The sequence below is a fragment of the Homarus americanus genome, unplaced genomic scaffold (genome assembly GCF_018991925.1).
Source record: "Homarus americanus isolate GMGI-L3 unplaced genomic scaffold, GMGI_Hamer_2.0 scaffold17532, whole genome shotgun sequence".
Lineage (NCBI taxonomy): Eukaryota > Metazoa > Arthropoda > Malacostraca > Decapoda > Nephropidae > Homarus > Homarus americanus.
The window spans coordinates 22,548-42,454 of NW_024755545.1; the positions used below are offsets into that span (position 1 = coordinate 22,548).

At 46.1% G+C, this 19,907-nt stretch overlaps 1 protein-coding gene across 1 annotated transcript in view; it reads right to left on the reverse strand.

Annotated features, from left to right (window-relative positions):
* Positions 1-304: 304 nt before the first annotated feature.
* Positions 305-19,907, reverse strand: part of LOC121856571 — a gene marked incomplete at its 3' end in the record, with an annotated part of 58,391 nt that continues 38,788 nt past the window's right edge. Inside the window, exon 3 of the mRNA XM_042352188.1 lies at positions 305-474. Coding sequence (XP_042208122.1) covers positions 305-474 — 170 coding nt within the window. The remainder of the gene's footprint in view (positions 475-19,907) is intronic.

Here is a 19,907-nt window from a genome sequence, read left to right on the forward strand (position 1 = left end):
GCGTGAGGGGCGGGGGGGCGTGAGGTGTGTTACGTCACCGGAGTATTGGGGACCTACCGAACTAAACACTAATTCACTGAGGCGACAACATCAAAGCCCAGCAGGACAGGTGTTAGTCCAGCCAGCCCAGGTGAGTCACGGAGCTGGTGGTGGTGGTGGTGGTGGTGGTGGTGGTGGTAGCAGTGGTATTGGTAGTAGTAGTAGTGGTGGTGATGGTATGATGGGTGTTGTTGTTGTTGTTTGTGTACAGCAGATAGTGAAGGTAGTAGTAGTAGTAGTAGTACCTGCACCTCAAGTGACTCACCTGTAATCAAGAACAGGTTGAGAAGGATTGTTGACTTACCTGGTGTTCGACGCCTGGAGGAGGAGATGTGTCCATTAGCAGCAATAACGGTGGAGGAGGTGGAGGCTGAGTTGGAGGAACAGATGGAGGTGGAGGAGGAGAGACAGGCCCCTGGTGGCTCCTCGCTGTTGCTGGAAAGAGAGGACACACCTGGTTACTGGAGGCAGGTGTAGCACGTACATACATACATACATACATACATACATACATACAGTATATACATGGCATCACTACAGCCTTCAGCAACATATTATTATATAGTACAGAGAGAGAGAGAGAGAGAGAGAGAGAGAGAGAGAGAGAGAGAGAGAGAGAGAGAGAGAGAGAGTACTCATTTTAACATCAACAACTTAACAAACATTAACAAAACAACATCAACGACATAAAACTTCAACAATTTAACATTAACTAACTGAACTAAAATTACCCTGATACTGATACTATTACATAATGACTCAACTGTTTACAATTCCTGACCTAACGAGTAATTACGAAAGAATGAGTCCTTGGCAGTGTTATGTTGCTCTGAGGACAAGACACGGCCTCCAAGGGCACCAACACCACTATCAGTCAAGTCAGGATAGGAGGAATCTGGGCTAACCTAACCTAACCTAACCTACCTAACACCTGACCTAACAGAATGTAATCTACCACCTACCCTACCCTAACTAGCTGAGCCTAACCTAACCTAACCCTAACTAGTCACTTAACCTAACCTAACCTAACCAAAAATAGAACTTTTGATCCAAAGGTCAGTATCAACATGGGTCACAAAATCATGAGAGAGAGAGAGAGAGAGAGAGAGAGAGAGAGAGAGAGACTGACTCATTATCATCACCGGACTCATATCAACATAACCTAACCGCAGTAACCTCGAAGTTATTAAAGTCTATGAAGTGTCTGAAAGTCACGGTGATCTGACAAGAACAGTGCGGTAAGGAGATGTGGATGAGTGGGAGGGGAGGGGGAGAAGGGGGGGTAGGGGAACGGTGGAGAGGAGGGGGGTAGGGGAGGGACGGGGAGAAGGGGAGTACTGTAATAGACGCATTTGAGTCTATCGTTGTAGAGGACTTACTACGAGGTCGTTCTTGATATTCGCTATACCAAGTCGTTATTATATTCGTTTTCATTGTAAGTGTTGAGTTAATTTACGAACACTACGAAGATGATAACAGGTGACAATATAATAATAATAATAATAATAATAATAATAATAATAATAATAAAATAATAATAATAATAATAATAATAATAATAATAATGATAATAATAATAATAATAATAATAATAATAATAATAATAATAATAATAATAATAATAATAATAATAATAATAATAATAATAATAATAATAATAATAATAATAATAATAATTAATAATAATAATAATAATAATAATAATGATGATGATGATGATAATAGTAATAATAATAATAATAATAATAATAATAATAATAATAATAATAATAATAATAATAATAATAATAATAATAATATTAATAACACAACACAACACAACACACATACAACACCCTGGGTCAGGTCATTACTCACGTTAAGTTTTTTGACCAATTTTTTAAAACATTTATCAAAGTAATGTCGGAAAGGTGTATGTATGTATGTATGTATGTATGTATGTATGTATGTATGTATGTATGTATGTATGTATGTGCAGTATGTGTATGTAGGTATATTCAACCGGTTTATACGTTTCAACACGCACACAGACACAGGCTTGAAAGGACACGAGAGAGAGAGAGAGAGAGAGAGAGAGAGAGAGAGAGAGAGAGAGAGAGAGAGAGAGAGAGAGAGAGAGAGAGAGAGAGAGAGACGAAGTGAAGTTGTAGAGAAGAAAAATAAAATAGCGACAATAGGAAGGAGGAGGAGGAGGAGGAGGATGTGAGTGGGCGGAGACGTGATAAGCACTAAGGAGGAAGAAGAGAGGGCAAGGGGAGGATGAGAGGGAGGAGAGGGAGAGGGAGGCAAGGAGAGGAGAGAGGGGGGTAGAAAGAAAAGACGACAATGAATTAAGACCGTAAATAGAAGTAAGAGTGGATGTAAGTAGGTGGAAGAGGAGGAGTGGGTGGAAGAGGAGGAGTGGGTGGAAGAGGAGGAGTAGGTGGAAGAGGAGGAGTGGGTGGAAGAGGAGGAGTGGGTGGAAGAGGAGGAGTGGGTGGAAGAGGAGTGGGTGGAGGCGTCGCTACTGAAGGGGAGAGAGTGAGGGAAGTGAGGGAAGTGAGAGACATTACTAGGCTGAAGCAAGCAAGCAAGACACACACACACACACACACACACACACACACACACACACACACACACACACACACACACCGACGCCAGATGTTTCTTGTTAGGTCCTATACACATACATACATACATACATACATACATACATACATACGTACATACGATCAGACACGGACAAGAGGACGATGCCAAGAAGATAGATAGAGTGTTGGAGCCTTTTGTAAGTGAGACTCTATCATCCTCCTCCTCCTCTTCTGTCTCCTCCTCCTCCTTCTACTCCCTCTCCTTCCTCCTCCTCCTCCTCCTCCTCATCCTCGTCTTCTCCCTCCTCCTTCTCCTCTGTCCCCTTCCTCCTCCTCCTTCCTCTTCCTGCTCTCTTCCTACTCTTCCTCCTCCTCCTCCTCCTCCTCCTCTTCATTCTCTCCGCCTCCTCATCCTCTTCTTTCTCCTCCTCCCCTTTCCTTCCCTTCTTTCACCCTCCTCTTCCTCCCTCCTCATCCCTCGTCTCCTCCTCCTCCTCCTCCTCCTCCTCCTCCTTCCTCCTCCGTCCCTCCTGCCTCTTCCTTCCCTCTTTACACAACACCAGAGCCTCCTACCTTACAAACTACCCCAATTTATTTGTCCAGTTCAATGTCTTGGAAACGTCTGAGATACACATTCTTCTGTGTGTGTGTGTGTGTGTGTGTGTGTGTGTGTGTGTGTGTGTGTGTGTGTGGCCGTCTGCCTCCTGAAAATAAGTGAAAAACAGACAAGCATGTTTACTACCTGGAGAATGGAGGAGGAATGAATGTGACAGGTGAGATGAAGAAGAAGAAGAAGAAGAATCACGAACTGCTGCTGGGGTGACCAAGCACTTCACCTCACCCTCCCAGAACAAGACTGAGAACTACGCGTCACCTCAAACTAAAACATTAACTAAAACTCTAAACCATCTTCTTAAAACCTTCTTCTACTCCTCCTCCTTCTTCTTGCTTTCCATCTCCTTGAGGTTGAAGGTCGACCATTACACTCTAGTTTCTAATTCGCCAAAAATAAATAAATATTTTAATTTCGATTTTTTTTTTGGAGGGGGGGAGGCAGAATTCTCATGTTTATATTGACTTTATTATTGCATATAAAACTCCCATTGGTAAAGTCATACACATATACATACATACATACATACATACAAACATACATACATACATACATACATACAATCTCTTTATTTACCCCACACCAACGGTTCATTGCCAAGGTAACTAAACCATTGGGGTCTGTTAATGAGAAACGCAATAACTGGATACCATGGTGTAAACCCCTCCAAGAGTATATCCCGGGTTTACAGGTATACAAGTTAAATAATAGACTTTTGAGGTCAGTTTACACGATACGGGAACTTAGGAACATGTTAAGTTACGGGTTTGGTGTTGGCAAGAGTGCATGGCAAGAGTGCATGGCAACAGTGAAAAAAAGAGTGCATGACAACAGTGAGTGACAACAGTGAATGACAACAGTGAATGACAACAGTGCATGACAACAGTGAATGACAACAGTGATTGACAACAGTGAATGACAACAGTGAATGGCAACAGTGAATGACAACAGTGAGTGACAAGAATGCAAGACAGCAGTGCATAACAACAGTGAATGACAACAGTGAATGACAACAGTGAATGGCAACAGTGAATGGCAACAGTGAATGACAACAGTGAATGACAACAGTGAATGACAACAGTGCAAGACAACAGTGATTGGCAAGAGTGCATGGCAAGAGTGCATGGCAACAGTGAAAAAAAGAGTGCATGACAACAGTGAGTGACAACAGTGAATGACAACAGTGAATGACAACAGTGCATGACAACAGTGAATGACAACAGTGATTGACAACAGTGAATGACAACAGTGAATGGCAACAGTGAATGACAACAGTGAGTGACAAGAATGCAAGACAGCAGTGCATAACAACAGTGAATGACAACAGTGAATGACAACAGTGAATGGCAACAGTGAATGGCAACAGTGAATGACAACAGTGAATGACAACAGTGAATGACAACAGTGCAAGACAACAGGGCACAACACCGATTTTTACTTAATAAAAATTCATAAAAAAAAATTATCTCGATAGTGAAAGAAAGTTTAAAATATTTTTCCTCCCCCCAAAATTCTTTATATTTAAAAAAATATATTTACCATTAACGACAATTATGAAATGGCACACCAGGTAGGTCATGAAATTTCACCTGATGTACCTGTAACCTGCACCTGTAACCTGTACCCATAACCTGTACCTATAATATTTACCTGTACTTGTACCTATATGTATAACTTCTATACCTGTAGCCATACCTGTAGCTGTGCATGTATACCTGTAGCCATACCTGTTGCTGTACCTGTATACCTGTATCTTTACCTGTAACCTGCACCTTTTTATTTATATACCTGTTGCTGTACCTATAACCTGTATACCTGTAATTTCTGAATGGTGAGACATAATTATCACACACACACACACATCAGGTAAGGAGTGAGTCCCGTGGTCCAGGATGAGGCAACACCAACCCTGAAACACTACACGAGCATCCGACCAGCGCCGCCCACCCGCCCGCCCGCCTCAGTAACACAATCACCTCCCACACATGACGTAAGGTCCGCAATGCTATTTTGAGTAGTGGCATTACTCTCTCTCTCTCTCTCTCTCTGGTGTACTATGTGTTGCACTTATGGGCTCAGTCTCTGCCTAGTAGGCCTGTGGTGTGTGTGTGTGTGTGTGTGTGTGTGTGTGTGTGTGTGTGTGTGTGTGTGTGTGTGTGTGTGTGTGTGTGTGTGTGTGTGTGTGTGTGTGTGTGCGCTGTGTGTGTGTGTGTGTGTGTGTGTGTGTGTGTGTGTGTGTGTGTGTGTGTGTGTGTGTGTGTGTAAAGACGCTTCTGATATTACACACACAACTGGTAATGTGCCCACATGACTTGCAGGAAGTGTACATGACTGCCAGTGTACACATCTCCGTATACATAGAATGGCATCGTGTGAACATAGATCTCTACACCCAGGACTGGCTTCATGTATACATATCCCTCCACACATCTCGTGAACACATCTCTCGATACACACATGTCTGTTATCATGTGCATATCCCCACACCCAGGGCATGTAGGCACCATGTACGCATCTCTCCTCACGTGACTAATAAAGCTTACACCACTGTACAGAAGTGAGGGAGGTCGAGTCCCGTGAGTACAGAGGGAGAGAGGGAGAGAGGGAGAAGGAGGGAGAGAAGGAGGGTCGCATGGGAGGAAGAAAGGATTACAAGAAAGGGAGAGAGGGTGCATAGGAGGAAGGAAGACTGCATGGGAGGGAGGAAGACTGCATGGGAAGGAGGGAGTGCCAACTACCAGTGCCATCAAGTGCCAAGTGGCCGTGGCAAGGTCAGTACCACAGCCATCAGTGTTGTCTAGTGCGGTGCTTTTCTGTGGCTTTCATCTACCTCAGTGACCAGTAATAATAATAATAATAATGATAATAATAATAATAATAATAATAATAATAATAATAATAATAATAATAATAATAATAATAATGATAATAATAATAATAATAATAATAATAATAATAATAATAATAACCCCAACACCATTTTCGTCTTTTGAACATTTACAAAAAAGTGTTTAAATATTCACAAAAAATATTCCCTTTATTTTTTTACTTTTCTTTTATATGAAGTAAAGGGGAGGGGGGAATCCCTTGGCGCCGTCTTAAGAGTGCGTGAAATATGTTCCCCTCAACATTCCCTGAATATGGGGTGTTTAAGTTGGCTCTGTGGGTACTGCCAGTGGCCTTAAGTACCCCTTCCCCTCACTGACTGAACCAACCCTTCCCCTCACTGACTGAAACAGCACCCCCCCCTCCCCCACTTCCTCAATGCCCACCCCTTCCTATTCCCAGTAGTGTAACCCTCCCTCCCACACTTGTCTTCAGTACCCATGTTTAACACAGCCCAAGAAGAGAGGGGATATATGGGAGGGTGAGTGGGGGGTGAGTGGGGGTGGGTGTGAATTGAGTGAGTGGGAGGGGGTGAGTGACCGGGGAGAAGTTCACCCCAAAACAATGTGTTCCTGACCCTCCCTGTGAGAATACCCCCCTCACCCCTCCTCCCAAGGGTCTTCACACCTCCTCCTCCCCTCTCTCTCTCTCTTTCCCCCTCCCAAGGGTTTCCTCCCCTTCCATGCCTCCCTGACACACACACACACACACACACACACACACACACACACACCTACTATTGGTCTCGCCGCTTTTGCTGTTGTTGTTGTTACAGACGTCATCCACACAAAGAGCTTCCAAATGAGTTTTATTCGCTTGAGTTGTCTTGTTTACCCTCGACCAACCCGGAAGGCAGAGAGCCACGCGTAGACAACTACATATAAACAAACACACGTAGACAAAAACAAACACAACCACACACCCATTACCGAAAACAATCAACAAAGAAACTAAATCCAACAACTAAAACACACACACACACATACACACACACACACACACACACACACACACACACACACACTAAAATATTCAATACAAAACATTTTTGTTCCACGACAAAAATAATGATGTTTTTATATAAGAAAATAATCCCCTGCAGAGGAGCGGGTGATTTAAACTATACATACGTGAGATTGATACAGGATTACCGGATTAATACACCCCAAAAAATCACAAGTGCAATACCGATGGAGTGGATTACATCTATATAGGATTACTGGATTACTACACTCCCAAAATTAATCTGGAAATACCATATGTTGTGGATTAAATTTACGTAGGATTAACCGGATTTTACACATATAGATTACCGTTTCCTCTAATGAACCAGATTTAACACACAGATTACAGTTACCCAGGATTAACCGGATTTAACACACATAGATTACAGTTAATTAGGATTAACCGGATTTTAACACCGATAGAAAATTACTACAAACATCATCAGAATGGATTAAATCCCAACTGAATATATATCATTATTAATCCTCTTTGGCTAAATCCCCATCCCTATATAAAGAAGAAAATCCCACAGAAAATCGACAGGTGAAGGAAAATCCCACAGAAAATCGAAAGGCGAAGGAAAATCCCACAGAAAATCCCACAGAAAATCGACAGATGAAGAAAAATCCCACAGAAAATCGACAGGCGAAGGAAAATCCCACAGAAAATCGACAGGTGACGGAAAATCCCACAGAAAATCGACAGGTGACGGAAAATCCCACAGAAAATCCCACAGAAAATCGACAGGTGTTATTATTACGTCTGAAACAGCCCCCTCCCCCCTCCCCTCCCCTCACTCTCTCTCACGGGTGTACGAAGAACTCCCCTTAAATCAAAGTCAGGTAAGCGCCAGGTACTTTAAATCAACGCCAGGTAAACGCCAGGTACTTTAAATCAACGCCAGGTAAAGGCCAGGTACTTTAAATCAACACCAGGTAAACGCCAGGCATTCAAATCAACGTCAGGTAAACGCCAGGCATTCAAATCAACGTCAGGTAATTTCGAGGCAGCGTTCACTCATTAGACACACAAACAATTCGTCCTGTGACTCATACACCCTGGCGTAATGACTGTTTACACTCTATGTGCGTATGTATGTTTGTGTCACTCGCGTAATATGTACTACACACACACACACACACACACACACACACACACACACACACACACACAGTTTCTGTACAAATACACCTGCAAGCACGTGTAATACATATACGCATTGTTTGTGTACATACCTACCTGCACAAACACGTCTTGCGTAAGTGTATATTTTCATGTAAATTGCGTATATCTTACGAAGGGAAACATATTTTGATTGTTATTGTAAACACGTGTTGGTTGGTGGGCAGGACAGTGGTGGTGATAATGAGTCATTACCACATTATAATGGTGATGATTATTGTGAAGTGAAATTAATTTAGTTTTTTTTATTAAGTGACCCATTCTGGCATGAAATTAAATTATTTATCCTGTGACAGATTTAGCCACAGTCGGTGTTGGTTTCGCTGTCGATGTGAGTGGATCAACGGCACGGATCACTGACACACGGATCAGCTGGCGTATTACTAACACGGATCAGTTGACGTGGATCATGAAAATGGATCAGTGACATGGATCAGCTACACAGGACCATCAGGCGTATATCACTCCGCGTATAGATCACAGGTGTGTACAACTGTCTTGCACGTGTGGGACAGGTGAGGCAAGGGGCGAGGGTGGGGGAAAGAGGATAGAGATATGTGATGTATTCTCTCTCTCTCTCTCTCTCTCTCTCTCTCTCTCTCTCTCTCTCTCTCTCTCTCTCATCCACAAAGTCAACATAATTATAAAAAAAGTTTCCAATCTCAGGGAAAGTTGTTGAAAGAGAATTTACATGAGGACACACACACACACACACACACACACACACACACACACACACACACACACACACACACTTCTTCTACTAATTCATATCTGAGGGTTGGCGACCACAGCCATCCACTCTACAATATTTTCGGCTTTTAAGGAAAGAGGTGTCAGGGGAAGGAGGGAGGAAGCAGGCGGCAAGCAGGGACAGATAAAGGAAGCAGGAAGCAGTAGCGGGAAGCAGAAGGAGTACAAAGGTTGCTGGCTACAGGTACTGAATAGTAATAAATTATTTCTATGTCAATATTAACTTATTACGATTCTGTGGCACCATCCCCCCATGTCCCTTCCTCCCTCACTCCCACCCTCCTTTCTTCCTCCCAGATACAACCCTTCAACACGGGGACTCTCTCACGGCAAAACCCTCACCACTCTCACAACACTCACCACTCACACCACTCACCACTCCCTCACCACACCTCACCACTCACCACTCACCACCACCTCACTCACCACTCACCACTCACCCCCACCACTCACCCTCACCCTCACCACTCACCCTCACCACCTCCACCCTCACCAATCACCCACATCGTCAATTAAGCGAGACTCAAAGTACTGTTGGTGTTAAAAAAAACATAGTCCAATTTATTTGTGGAAGCTGTTGGCCGGATCTGTGAGGGGCTGTGGGAAAGGAAAGGAAGCCTGGTGGGAAGGGTGAGACTGGAGAAGATGGATGGAGGTACTGTAGGGATTTAGAATAGGGTATCCTGGTCCTACCAAACTACCACCATCACCACAATTAGCACTACTACTGCCACCATCACCACAATTACCACCATCACCAAAACTACCACCATCACCACAATTACCACTACTACCACCATCACCAAACTATCACCATCACCACACTACCACCATCACCACCACTACCGCCATCACCACCACTACCACCATCACCAAAACTACCAGCATCACCACAATTACCACTACTACCACCATCACCACAACTACCACCATCACCACCACTACCACCATCACCAAAATCACCATCACCACCACTACCACCATCACCACCACACTACCACCATCACCACTACCACCATCACCACAATTACCACAACTACCACCATCACCACCACTACCACCATCACCAAAACTACCACCATCACCACCACTACTACGACCACAATTACCACTACTACCACCATCACCAAAACTACCACCATCACCACAACTACCACCTACTGTTCCTGAGCAGCTTCACAACGCATCAGTGATATTCTTCAAGGGTTAACTTTAGAAGACAGAGTTAACAAGTGAATAATGCTCTGCTGCCATACCGGAAACCATCCCACGTTCCTATACCGGGGGTTATACTGGGGTCAAGAGCTTTGTTATACCGGGATGAGGCACTTGGTTATACCGGGATTGTCAATATACCGGGGCCTAATGTGATCCACCCATTTTTGTGTGGGTGAGGCACACACATCATCATCATCATCATCATCATCATCATCACACACACACACACACACACACCTCCTTCCTCCCTTCACATCCACATCCCCCACACCATCTTCCCCCACCCCCCCCACCCCCACCCCCACCCCCACACTCTACATAACTCTGAAATGAGAAATTGTTGGTCTCATAAAGTTTAAGACTTAAATTAACAGTAGTAGTTTATATCAGCACCAAAACGAAGGATTATAAGGAACTTCTTCTTCCGAGGTAATTATAAGTTTAGCTGTGTGTGTGTGTGTGTGTGTGTGTGTGTGTGTTCTTGTTTCTCCTTCATTATCTCCTCCCAAACATCAATTTCCTCGCCATTATTACAACCTTCCTTGATCTTACACCCTCCCTTCCTCCTCCTCACCAGTAACACCCTCTCCTTACACCACCCACCTCCCTAGTAACACCCTCCGCCCTCTCCTTACACCACCCACCCCCTACTAACACCCTCCGCCCTCTCCTTACACCCTAAAAGCTTTCCTCTGTCACCTCAACCACCACACCTTCTTCAGCAGTCATTCACTCTGGCGACAAAGTTTTCCAAGTGGCGCCCTAAGGAACAGCTGTACAGTGGATCGTGGCGTTAGGTTAGGTTAGGTTAAGTGAGACTAGATAATTCACCTCGATATTCAGGGAGATTGGGGGAAGAAGTGAGGAGGTTGTGGTGGGTTTGGAGTTGAGGGTTGGTGGATGGGTTAGGTTATTTAGGGTGCTGTGGGGTAGAAGTTGGGGGACTGTACGGGGGAGAACCTAGGGTGCTGTGGGGGGAGAACTTGGGAATGACAAGGAGAAAACTTGGGGGAAATCTGGGGAAATTCTGATATTCACAAAATAAAAAAAAAACAATAAATAAATACAAAAAAATGTGATACAAATATTTGAGAATAACGAGACATGGGGTGGAAGTGAAGGAAATATGGGAGGAAAATACCCATGAACCATCGGAGCTGAGACAGAAGGAAATTATAAACTCTGGAAACAACAGACGCTGGAAACAATAGACTTTGGAACCTTGGTGTCAGCAACCCAGGGATCAGATTCCATAATACCAAGAATAAGACGGACGATCGTCATTTTTTTTTTCGGATTACTTCAACATTCGACCTCCTAGTTTACTTCACCCTGAGAGAGAGAGAGAGAGAGAGAGAGAGAGAGACCCAAATATTCGCCTTAAATATATACACAGTTGACCCACAACAGTGGATGTCAGTGGTGCTAGTGGATGTCAGTGGGTGCTAGTGGATGTCAGTGGGTGCTAGTGGATGTCAGTGGGTGCTACGGTGCCAGTGGGTGCTAGTGGGTGTCAGTGGGTGCTAGTGGGTGTCAGTGGTGCTAGTGGGTGTCAGAAGCTAGGATGTCAGTGGGTGCCAATGGGTGTCAGTGGGTGCTAGTGGTGTCAGTGGGTGCTAGTGGGTGTCAGTGGGTGCTAGTAAGGTCAGTGGGTGCTAGGATGTCAGTGGGTGCTAATGGGTGTCAGTGGAAGCAGGCGTCAGTGTGCTAGTGGGTGTCAGGGTGCTAGTGGGTGTCAGTGGGTGCTAGTGGGTGTCAGTGGGTGCTAGTGGGTGTCAGTGGGTGCTAGTAGTTGTCAGTGGGTGCTAGTGGGTGTCAGTGGGTGCTAGTGGGTGTCAGTGGGTGCTAATGGGTGTCAGTGGGTGCTAGTGGGTGTCAGTGGGTGCTAGTGGGTGTCAGTGGGTGCTAATGGGTGTCAGTGGGTGCTAGTGGATGTCAGTGGGTGCTAGTGGATGTCAGTGGGTGCTAGTGGGTCTCAGTGGGTGTTGTGGTTTAACCGTCAACACAACGATATATTCTACCAAGGTTCGTGTCCTTATTCTTCCGCCTGGTAATCGATTGGTAATGTCTGGCTGTCTGTCCTAGCCTATAGTTGTCGGGCCACGCGAGGAGGAAGAGGAGGAACTATGGAAGACATAGAATGAGAGGAGGGTGAGACGGAGGATGGAAAGGAAAGACGGAATACATAAAGGAGGAGGAGGAGAGACGGAAGAGGGGGGGGGGAGAAGAGGTGAAGGAGGAGGAAGAGACAACCCCTATGGAGTGGTCCTCGTCGCTGGTGTCGTACATCTACCAGGCGGTTTGTCACCCCCCTCCCCTCCCCTCCCCTCCCCCTCTCCTCTCCCCTCCCTTACTTCTGTTCACCTCTACGCACGGCTTGACATGGCAGTGGCAGATTCTGAAACCATGACATGACAGCGTCTATGACAACCCCTCATAGCAGGAAGGGGGTAGGGGGGGTGGAGGGGGTCACCTGTTACAAGACCCAGCCGTGACAAGGTGTAACCAGCTTAGTACAAATAACGCCACCCATCAACTCCCCAACAAGGCCAAGGGATCGAACTCACGTCCCTTAGGTTGGGTACTGAAGGCATTAACAGGTGAGCTACGGTGTCATTATTTCCTCACGCTAACAAATTTCCCTGTCCCCTGTCGCTACACCTTCAGCCCCTTCTGCTGCTTCGTCTACCGGAAAAAAAATGGCCGCTGTTCCCTCGGCTCACTAACATAAATAAGACCACGCCTCGCCCCCCTTGACTGTCGACCCGGAGAGGCGTGGGTCTGATCAGGTGAGGGACTGGTGAAGTCAAGCCAGGTGAAGCGTGGGTCAGGTCAGGTCAGATGAGGAGAAGAACCAATTAGGTCATTTGACACACTATAACTGACACCAAAAAGGCACTTGACAACACCCTTTAAACTATGACACCAACAAGGCACTTGACAACACCCTTTAAAACTATGACACCAACAAGGCACTTGACAACACCCTTTAAAACTATGACACCAACAAGGCACTTGACAACACCCTTTAAAACTATGACACCAACAAGGCCCTTGACATCACCCTTTAAAACTATGACACCAACAAGGCCCTTGACAACACCCTTTATAACTATGACACCAACAAGGCCCTTGACAACACCCTTTAAAACTATGACACCAACAAGGCCCTTGAGACATCTCTAACACACTACACAAGAATCGTCTTCTCTTCCCCCAATAACGAGAAAGCGATAAAAAAAACACCTGGATATTTTTGGAGACCTTGGATCCCACCGCGTCAGAGAGCCCTGAGGTAACAACCCAATAAAAAAAGTTAGGGGAAGCTGTGAGAGAAAACGAGGTTCAAAATACTCGCTTTGGCTCCACAAATTGTGTTATTGGAAATTGGTAAACAAAATCACTCGTGTTTGGACTGCTTTAAACACACACACACACACACACACACACACACACACACACACACACACACACACTTTAGTGACAAAGTTCTCACAGGTAAGTCGCTCGTAAGATGATCGTGGTGGTTCACTTAAGTTTCTCATTTTCTCTCCATTTTCTAAGAGGAGATCACAAGAATTTGATCAGGAAAAGTTAGTACCTGCCCTCACCTGTACGTCACCAGCCCTCACCTAATCACTCACCTCACCTGTACCGCCACCTGCCCTCACCTGTACGTCACCAGCCCTCACCTATACGTCACCTACCCTCACCTGTACGCCACCAGCCCTCACCTGTACGTCACCAGCCCTCACCTGTACGTCACCAGCCCTCACCTGTACGTCACCAGCCCTCACCTGTACGTCACCAGCCCTCACCTGTACGCCATCAGCCCTCACCTTTATGTTAGACAATTAGCCCTACCGCCCAGCCCTACGGGGGATTACCACCTACTATTTCCACAGGTTTATTTGATGTTTTCCAACTGGGACGCGCGACTGGTATGGGCGGCATCCCAACACCTCGGGAACGACGCGTCTCCCTGTGCTGTAGAGCCGACCAGTGTTGAGCAATGGTCTCGAGACTTGGGTAATGTTGTAAGATAATATTAACAAAGAATAAGACGAAATAACTCTATGTTAACAAAAAGTAGACTAAATAAACCCAGTGTTAACAAAAAGAACAAAATAAACCCAGTGTTAACAAAAAGAAAAAAAAAATAAACCCAATGTTAACAAAAAGTATAAAAAAATAAACCATATCATAACAAAAACAACACAATGAAAATAAACCCTCCCCAGCTGTGTTAACAATAGGAAAAAAAAACAAAAATAAACCCGGTGTTAAAGTATTTCTCAAGAGGCTTCACACAAAGGCTTCACCTGTTATCCCAGAGCTCCTCTAAACGGATCCTCGTCTCTCTCTCCAATCACAAATCGTGTCCGCCATCGTCCCCAGACAAACACACCTACAATAACACATATTACTGTTGGTTAGGTTAGGTTGGGTTATGATACACGAGAGTTTAATAGGTTAGGTTAGGTTAGGTTAGGTTAGGTTAGTGTGGCCTTAAAAATTGTCCATCGTCGACTGCCATTTCATACCCGTCGTCTCGTCTATAGTTAGATCTGTATGGGTGTGGCTGCGGGTGTTGGAAAGTGCGGCAGGGTGCGGGTGTTGGAAGGTGCGGCAGGGTGCGGGTGTTGGAAGGGTACCAGGGATGGATGTGGGTGTGGGAAAGTGCGGGAGTATGGGAGTAACAGCTGCTGCAAGGTGGGTGCGGGTGTGGGAAAGTGCGGCAGGGTGCGGGTATTGGAAGGTGCGGCAGGGTGCGGGTATTGGAAGGTGCGGCAGGGTAGGGCTGTGGGAAGATGTAGTGATTCCAAAAGGGCAGGATGGGCAGGGAATACATATCTGGGCATCTGTGCGGCAGAATGTGGGGCAGGGTGCGGGAGGGTGCGGGAGGGTGCGGGAGGGTGCGGCTCTGGTACAACAGATGGAGGTCCCGACATTTTTCTCCTCTTGTAATGGAGTAATTTGCGAGTGCCACTAGGATGGTGCCAGAGAGGGCCACCTGAGGCACCCAGACCAGCTGTTGGCATTCTCACCCCATGATAATTACTGTAATGTATTTTGTACCTATAATTCGTTCTTGTAATTATACTTATGACTGAATTATACGACAATGACTGTATGAAACTATTACGAGGGAATAATTGTCTCTGTAATCTGAACTTAAATCTGGACCTGTTTTCAGATTTCTGGCTACAGGAGTAAGTCTTAAATCGTTGAGTTTCTTACATGTATGTATGTATGTATGTATGTCTTTACGAGCTTCCGAACACACACACACACACACACACACACACACACACACACACACACACACACACACACACACACCACACATTACCCAGTCGATCGATATAAATTCTGAACTTAATTAAAAGGATATAAAAGGAATTCTCATAACGTGCTGAACCGCCCACCTGCCCACTCCACCCGGATCAAGACGCTGTAGTAATGGCGGCGATACATCCTTCACTTTCACCCCTCTCTCCCTTCCATCTCTACCTCCTTCCTTCCTTCCTTCCTTCTGACTCTCTTCCTCTCCTTCCCCCACCCTACTCACCTCCCCACCCTCCCCTCACTAATTTTATTGCCCTCCAGTATTTTACATTTATATTCAACACTTTAAAGATTCAGGAGGGAAGGTGTGTGGGGGTGTGTGTGTGTGTGTGTGTGTGTGTGTGTGGATGCAGGTGAATTCAGGGATTACACAGCGTGGGTGGAGTGGGCGTGTGGGTGCAAGGGCGTGTGGAAGATGAGGAGTGTGGATAGGTGTGGGTGTGGTAAAAGTGGTATCCAATAAAAAATAATAAACTTGTTGGAAAAGTTTATCAAGAGGAAACATCCCGCCGAACATGTAGTGAGATTTTTTACCTGGAAGACTTGAAGAATTTAACACACACACACACACACACACACACACGCTGAATTACCTTCTATTAACAGTCTCTTTACGAATCCCCTCAGAAATCACAAACCCAGCCATACACCGTTTCTAATCTACCCCTAGATAGCCCAGAGTGGCCCTAGCTGGCCCTGATTGGCCCTGACTGGTCCTGGCTGGCCCCGAGCGGTCCTGGTTAGTAAATAAATCCTCCCCTCGCAAATTAGTTCGAAAATTACAAGGGAGTGCCAATGGGTGCCACCGAGTTACTTAGCATGCCAGTCATCGGTAAGTAACAGGTCCTGGTGCCTAATATAGGGTAGGGAGAGCCAGTGTTGGCACCTAGTAACAACAAGTGCACGCGATGGCACTATTGAGGCCCTGGCATTGTTTTGTGTAGTGGCAATATTCTATGTACTGTACTGGCACCGTTCCATTTGCTGATACTATTCCACCTACTGGCAGTGTTATAAGTACTGGCACCATTATGTGTACTGGCACTGTCCTAAGTATTGACACTCTTCCATGTACTGATACTGGAAGTTGTAAGAGATGCCACCGTAAGTCTTGGCACTGTTCTAACTACTGGTATACATCTAATGACCGGTGCTGGGGACGTCACATTGGTGCTACGGACGCCTGCTATGGACGCCCTTCTCTCTCTCTCTCTGATCACATCAATAAGACCTGAACACCACTTACAAGGTATCTGATAGTCAATACACAGTTTCAAATATCACCTTCCAGTTATCCCGTGATACCCCGGACCTCGGATAGATAATGCGGTTGGTAGTTTTTACGGTAAGGAGAGTCTGGTTAACCGCAGCACACTGACCGCAAGGCGTTGTCATTTCCCAACCGCAAACACCGCTCACGTTACTTTGTTTGTCTATGTAGGGGGGGGAGGGTGAGAAGGAAGAAGAGAGAAAGGAAGGAAGAAGAGTTTGGGAGGGAGGAAGAGAGAGAATCAGGAGAGGAAGAAGAGGAAAAGAAGAAGGAGATAGGAAGAGAGAGTGAGGAAGGAAGAGATGAAGGAGGAAGGAAGAGATGAAGGAGGAAGGAAGAGAGGAAGGGGGTGGGGAAGAGAGTTAGTGAGGAAGAAAGTCAGGGAGGAAGGGGGAGGAAGGGAGTCAGGGAGGGAAGGGAGTGAGAAACAGAGTCAGGGAAGGAAGGGAGGGAGGAGGGTCAGGAGGAAGGGAGGGAGGAAGAGAGTCAGGGAAGAAGGGAGGAGGGAGGAAGAGAGTCAGAGGAAGAGGTGGAAGAAGAGACTGAGGGAGGAAGGCCGCTCCAATAGGCCGTGTGTGTTGGCATCAATTGTAAACAAAAACCCTAAAGTTGTGTTGTTTACAGAGTGACGGAAGGAAGGAAGGAAGGAAGGAAGGAAGGAAGGAAGGAAGGAAGGAAGGAAGGAACACACGTTTCACAACACACTTCCTCTCCTACCTACCTGCACACACACACACACACACACACACACACACACACACACACACACACACAGGAGGCTGCACGCGGATAAATGAATTAGTAATCACTCCTCGCTCTACCCTCCTCCCTACGGCTCCCCTCCCTCATATATCTCCCTTCTCTCTTCCTTCCTGGTACTTTCTCCTTTCTCTGTCCTCCTTATTTTACTAACGTCTCATATCATCCCAATCTCTTCTAATCCTGATTCTCCCTCATTCCTCGTTCTCAAATTTTCTTCATTATTACTCCTTCCACTCCTTCCTCCCTCGTCCTACCTCATCTACTCTCTTCCTCTCCCTCACACCCTCCTCAACTCACTCTTCCTCTCTCTCACACCTCCTCACCTCACTCTTCCTCTCTCTCTTATCACCTCTTCCTCCTCCCCACATCTCCTTTAACCCTCCATCCCCACCTCCCTCACGACCTACACCTCCCCCTCACAACCTACACTCCTCCCCTCACGACCTACACCCCTTCCTCACGACCCACACTCCCCTCATCCTCACGACCTACACTCCTCCTCACAACCCACACTACCCTCCTCCCCCACGGCCTACACCTCACCCTCACCCATCGACCCGGAAGCTGCCATGGTAAGGTTAACCTGTCACCCAACAAGTTCTATTACTACACCGGCAGTTCTCTCCTCTCTCGATCTCTCCGTCTCTCTCTTTATCTTTATATCTCTCTCTAATGTGCAGTGATACAGTCAGTCAGTTAGTGCTCTCTCTCTCTCTCTCAACTATACATTAACCTTCTTGCAGTAAATATTAAGACATAATTGTACACTAGAGGCCTTGGTATCCCACAGCTTATTAACTAAAGGACGCGGCGGACAATTTTCTTCAGAGATTATTATACTGAGGAAAGTATGGCGGTGTTCAGAGGTGAGGGAGGGAGGGAGGTGAGGGAGGTGAGGGAGGGAGGTGAGGGAGGTGAGGGAGGTGGGGAGGGAGGGAGGTGGGGGGGTGAGGTGGAGGAGGGGAGGTGAGGAGGTGAGGGAGGGATGGGGTGGGAGGTGAGGTGAGGGTGGGAGGTGAGGGAGGGAGGGGAGGAGGGATTGAATGTAAGTGAGTGATAGTCGACAACAACACCACAACAATACCACCATAACACCACCACCACAACACCACCATAACACCACCACCACAACACCACCATAACACCATCGCCAACACAACACCATCATAACACCAGAGATGATGCCAACAGGAGTATAGTGTATAGTGTTTACTGAACCGCCTCTCTCAGCCCCTCCACCTGCCTGACTGACTGACCACTGGCTTGACTGAATGATCAATTAGCAACTTCCATCCATCTCTGACTGACTGACTGACTGACTGATCGGCTGACTGACTGACTGACTGACTGACTGACTGACTGACTGACATCCACCTGTGAAAATAACTCTCTTGGCCTGTAAGTGATGTTTTCATAATATATCATCTCCTCCTCCTTCCTCCTCCTTCCTCCTCCTCTTCCTCCTTCTCCTCCTCTCCTCCTCCTTCTTCCCTCTCCTATTCCTCTTCATCCTCCTCCTCTTCCTCTAACCCTTCCTCTATCGCCGGTCTCCGCTTACCCCCCACACACACAGAGGCTTATACGCAGCTCGGTGAGGAGAACAACAACAAACAACAACAACAAAAACAACAACAGAAAAAGAACACCAACAAAAATAACAATAGCGAAGAAGAAGAAGAAGAAGAAGAAGAAGAAGAAGAAGAAGAAGAAGAAGAAGAAGAAGAAGAAGAAGAAGGTGCCGGGAAGTGCCACATCCTCCTTAGTGACTGCCCAGCATATCACTAAGCGTGACTCCAACTCGGTGCATCCGGGAGGGGGTACAGCCACACATGGAGGAGGAGGAGGAGGAGGAGGAGGAGGAGGAGGAGGAGGAGGAGGAGGAGGAGAAGGGAAGAGGAGAAAGAGGGAGAGGAGGAGGCTCAAGAAGAAGAGCAGGAAGAAGAGAAAGAAAAAGAGGAAGAGAAGATTAACAGGAGGAAGGTTGTTAGGGAGCGACAGGTGTGTGGGGAAGGGATGGCAGGTGTGTGGGGAAGGAACGACAGGTGTGTGGGAAGGAATGACAGGTGTGTGTGGGAAGGAACAGGTGTGTGGGGAGGAATAACAGGTGTGTTGGGAAGGAATAACAGGTGTGTTGGAAGGAATAACAGGTGTGTATGGGAAGGAATAACAAGAGTGTATGGAAGGAATGACAGGTGTGTGGGAAGAACAAACCCCAAACACAAAAAAACAAAGCAAAGACAAATAAAAACAAAAACAA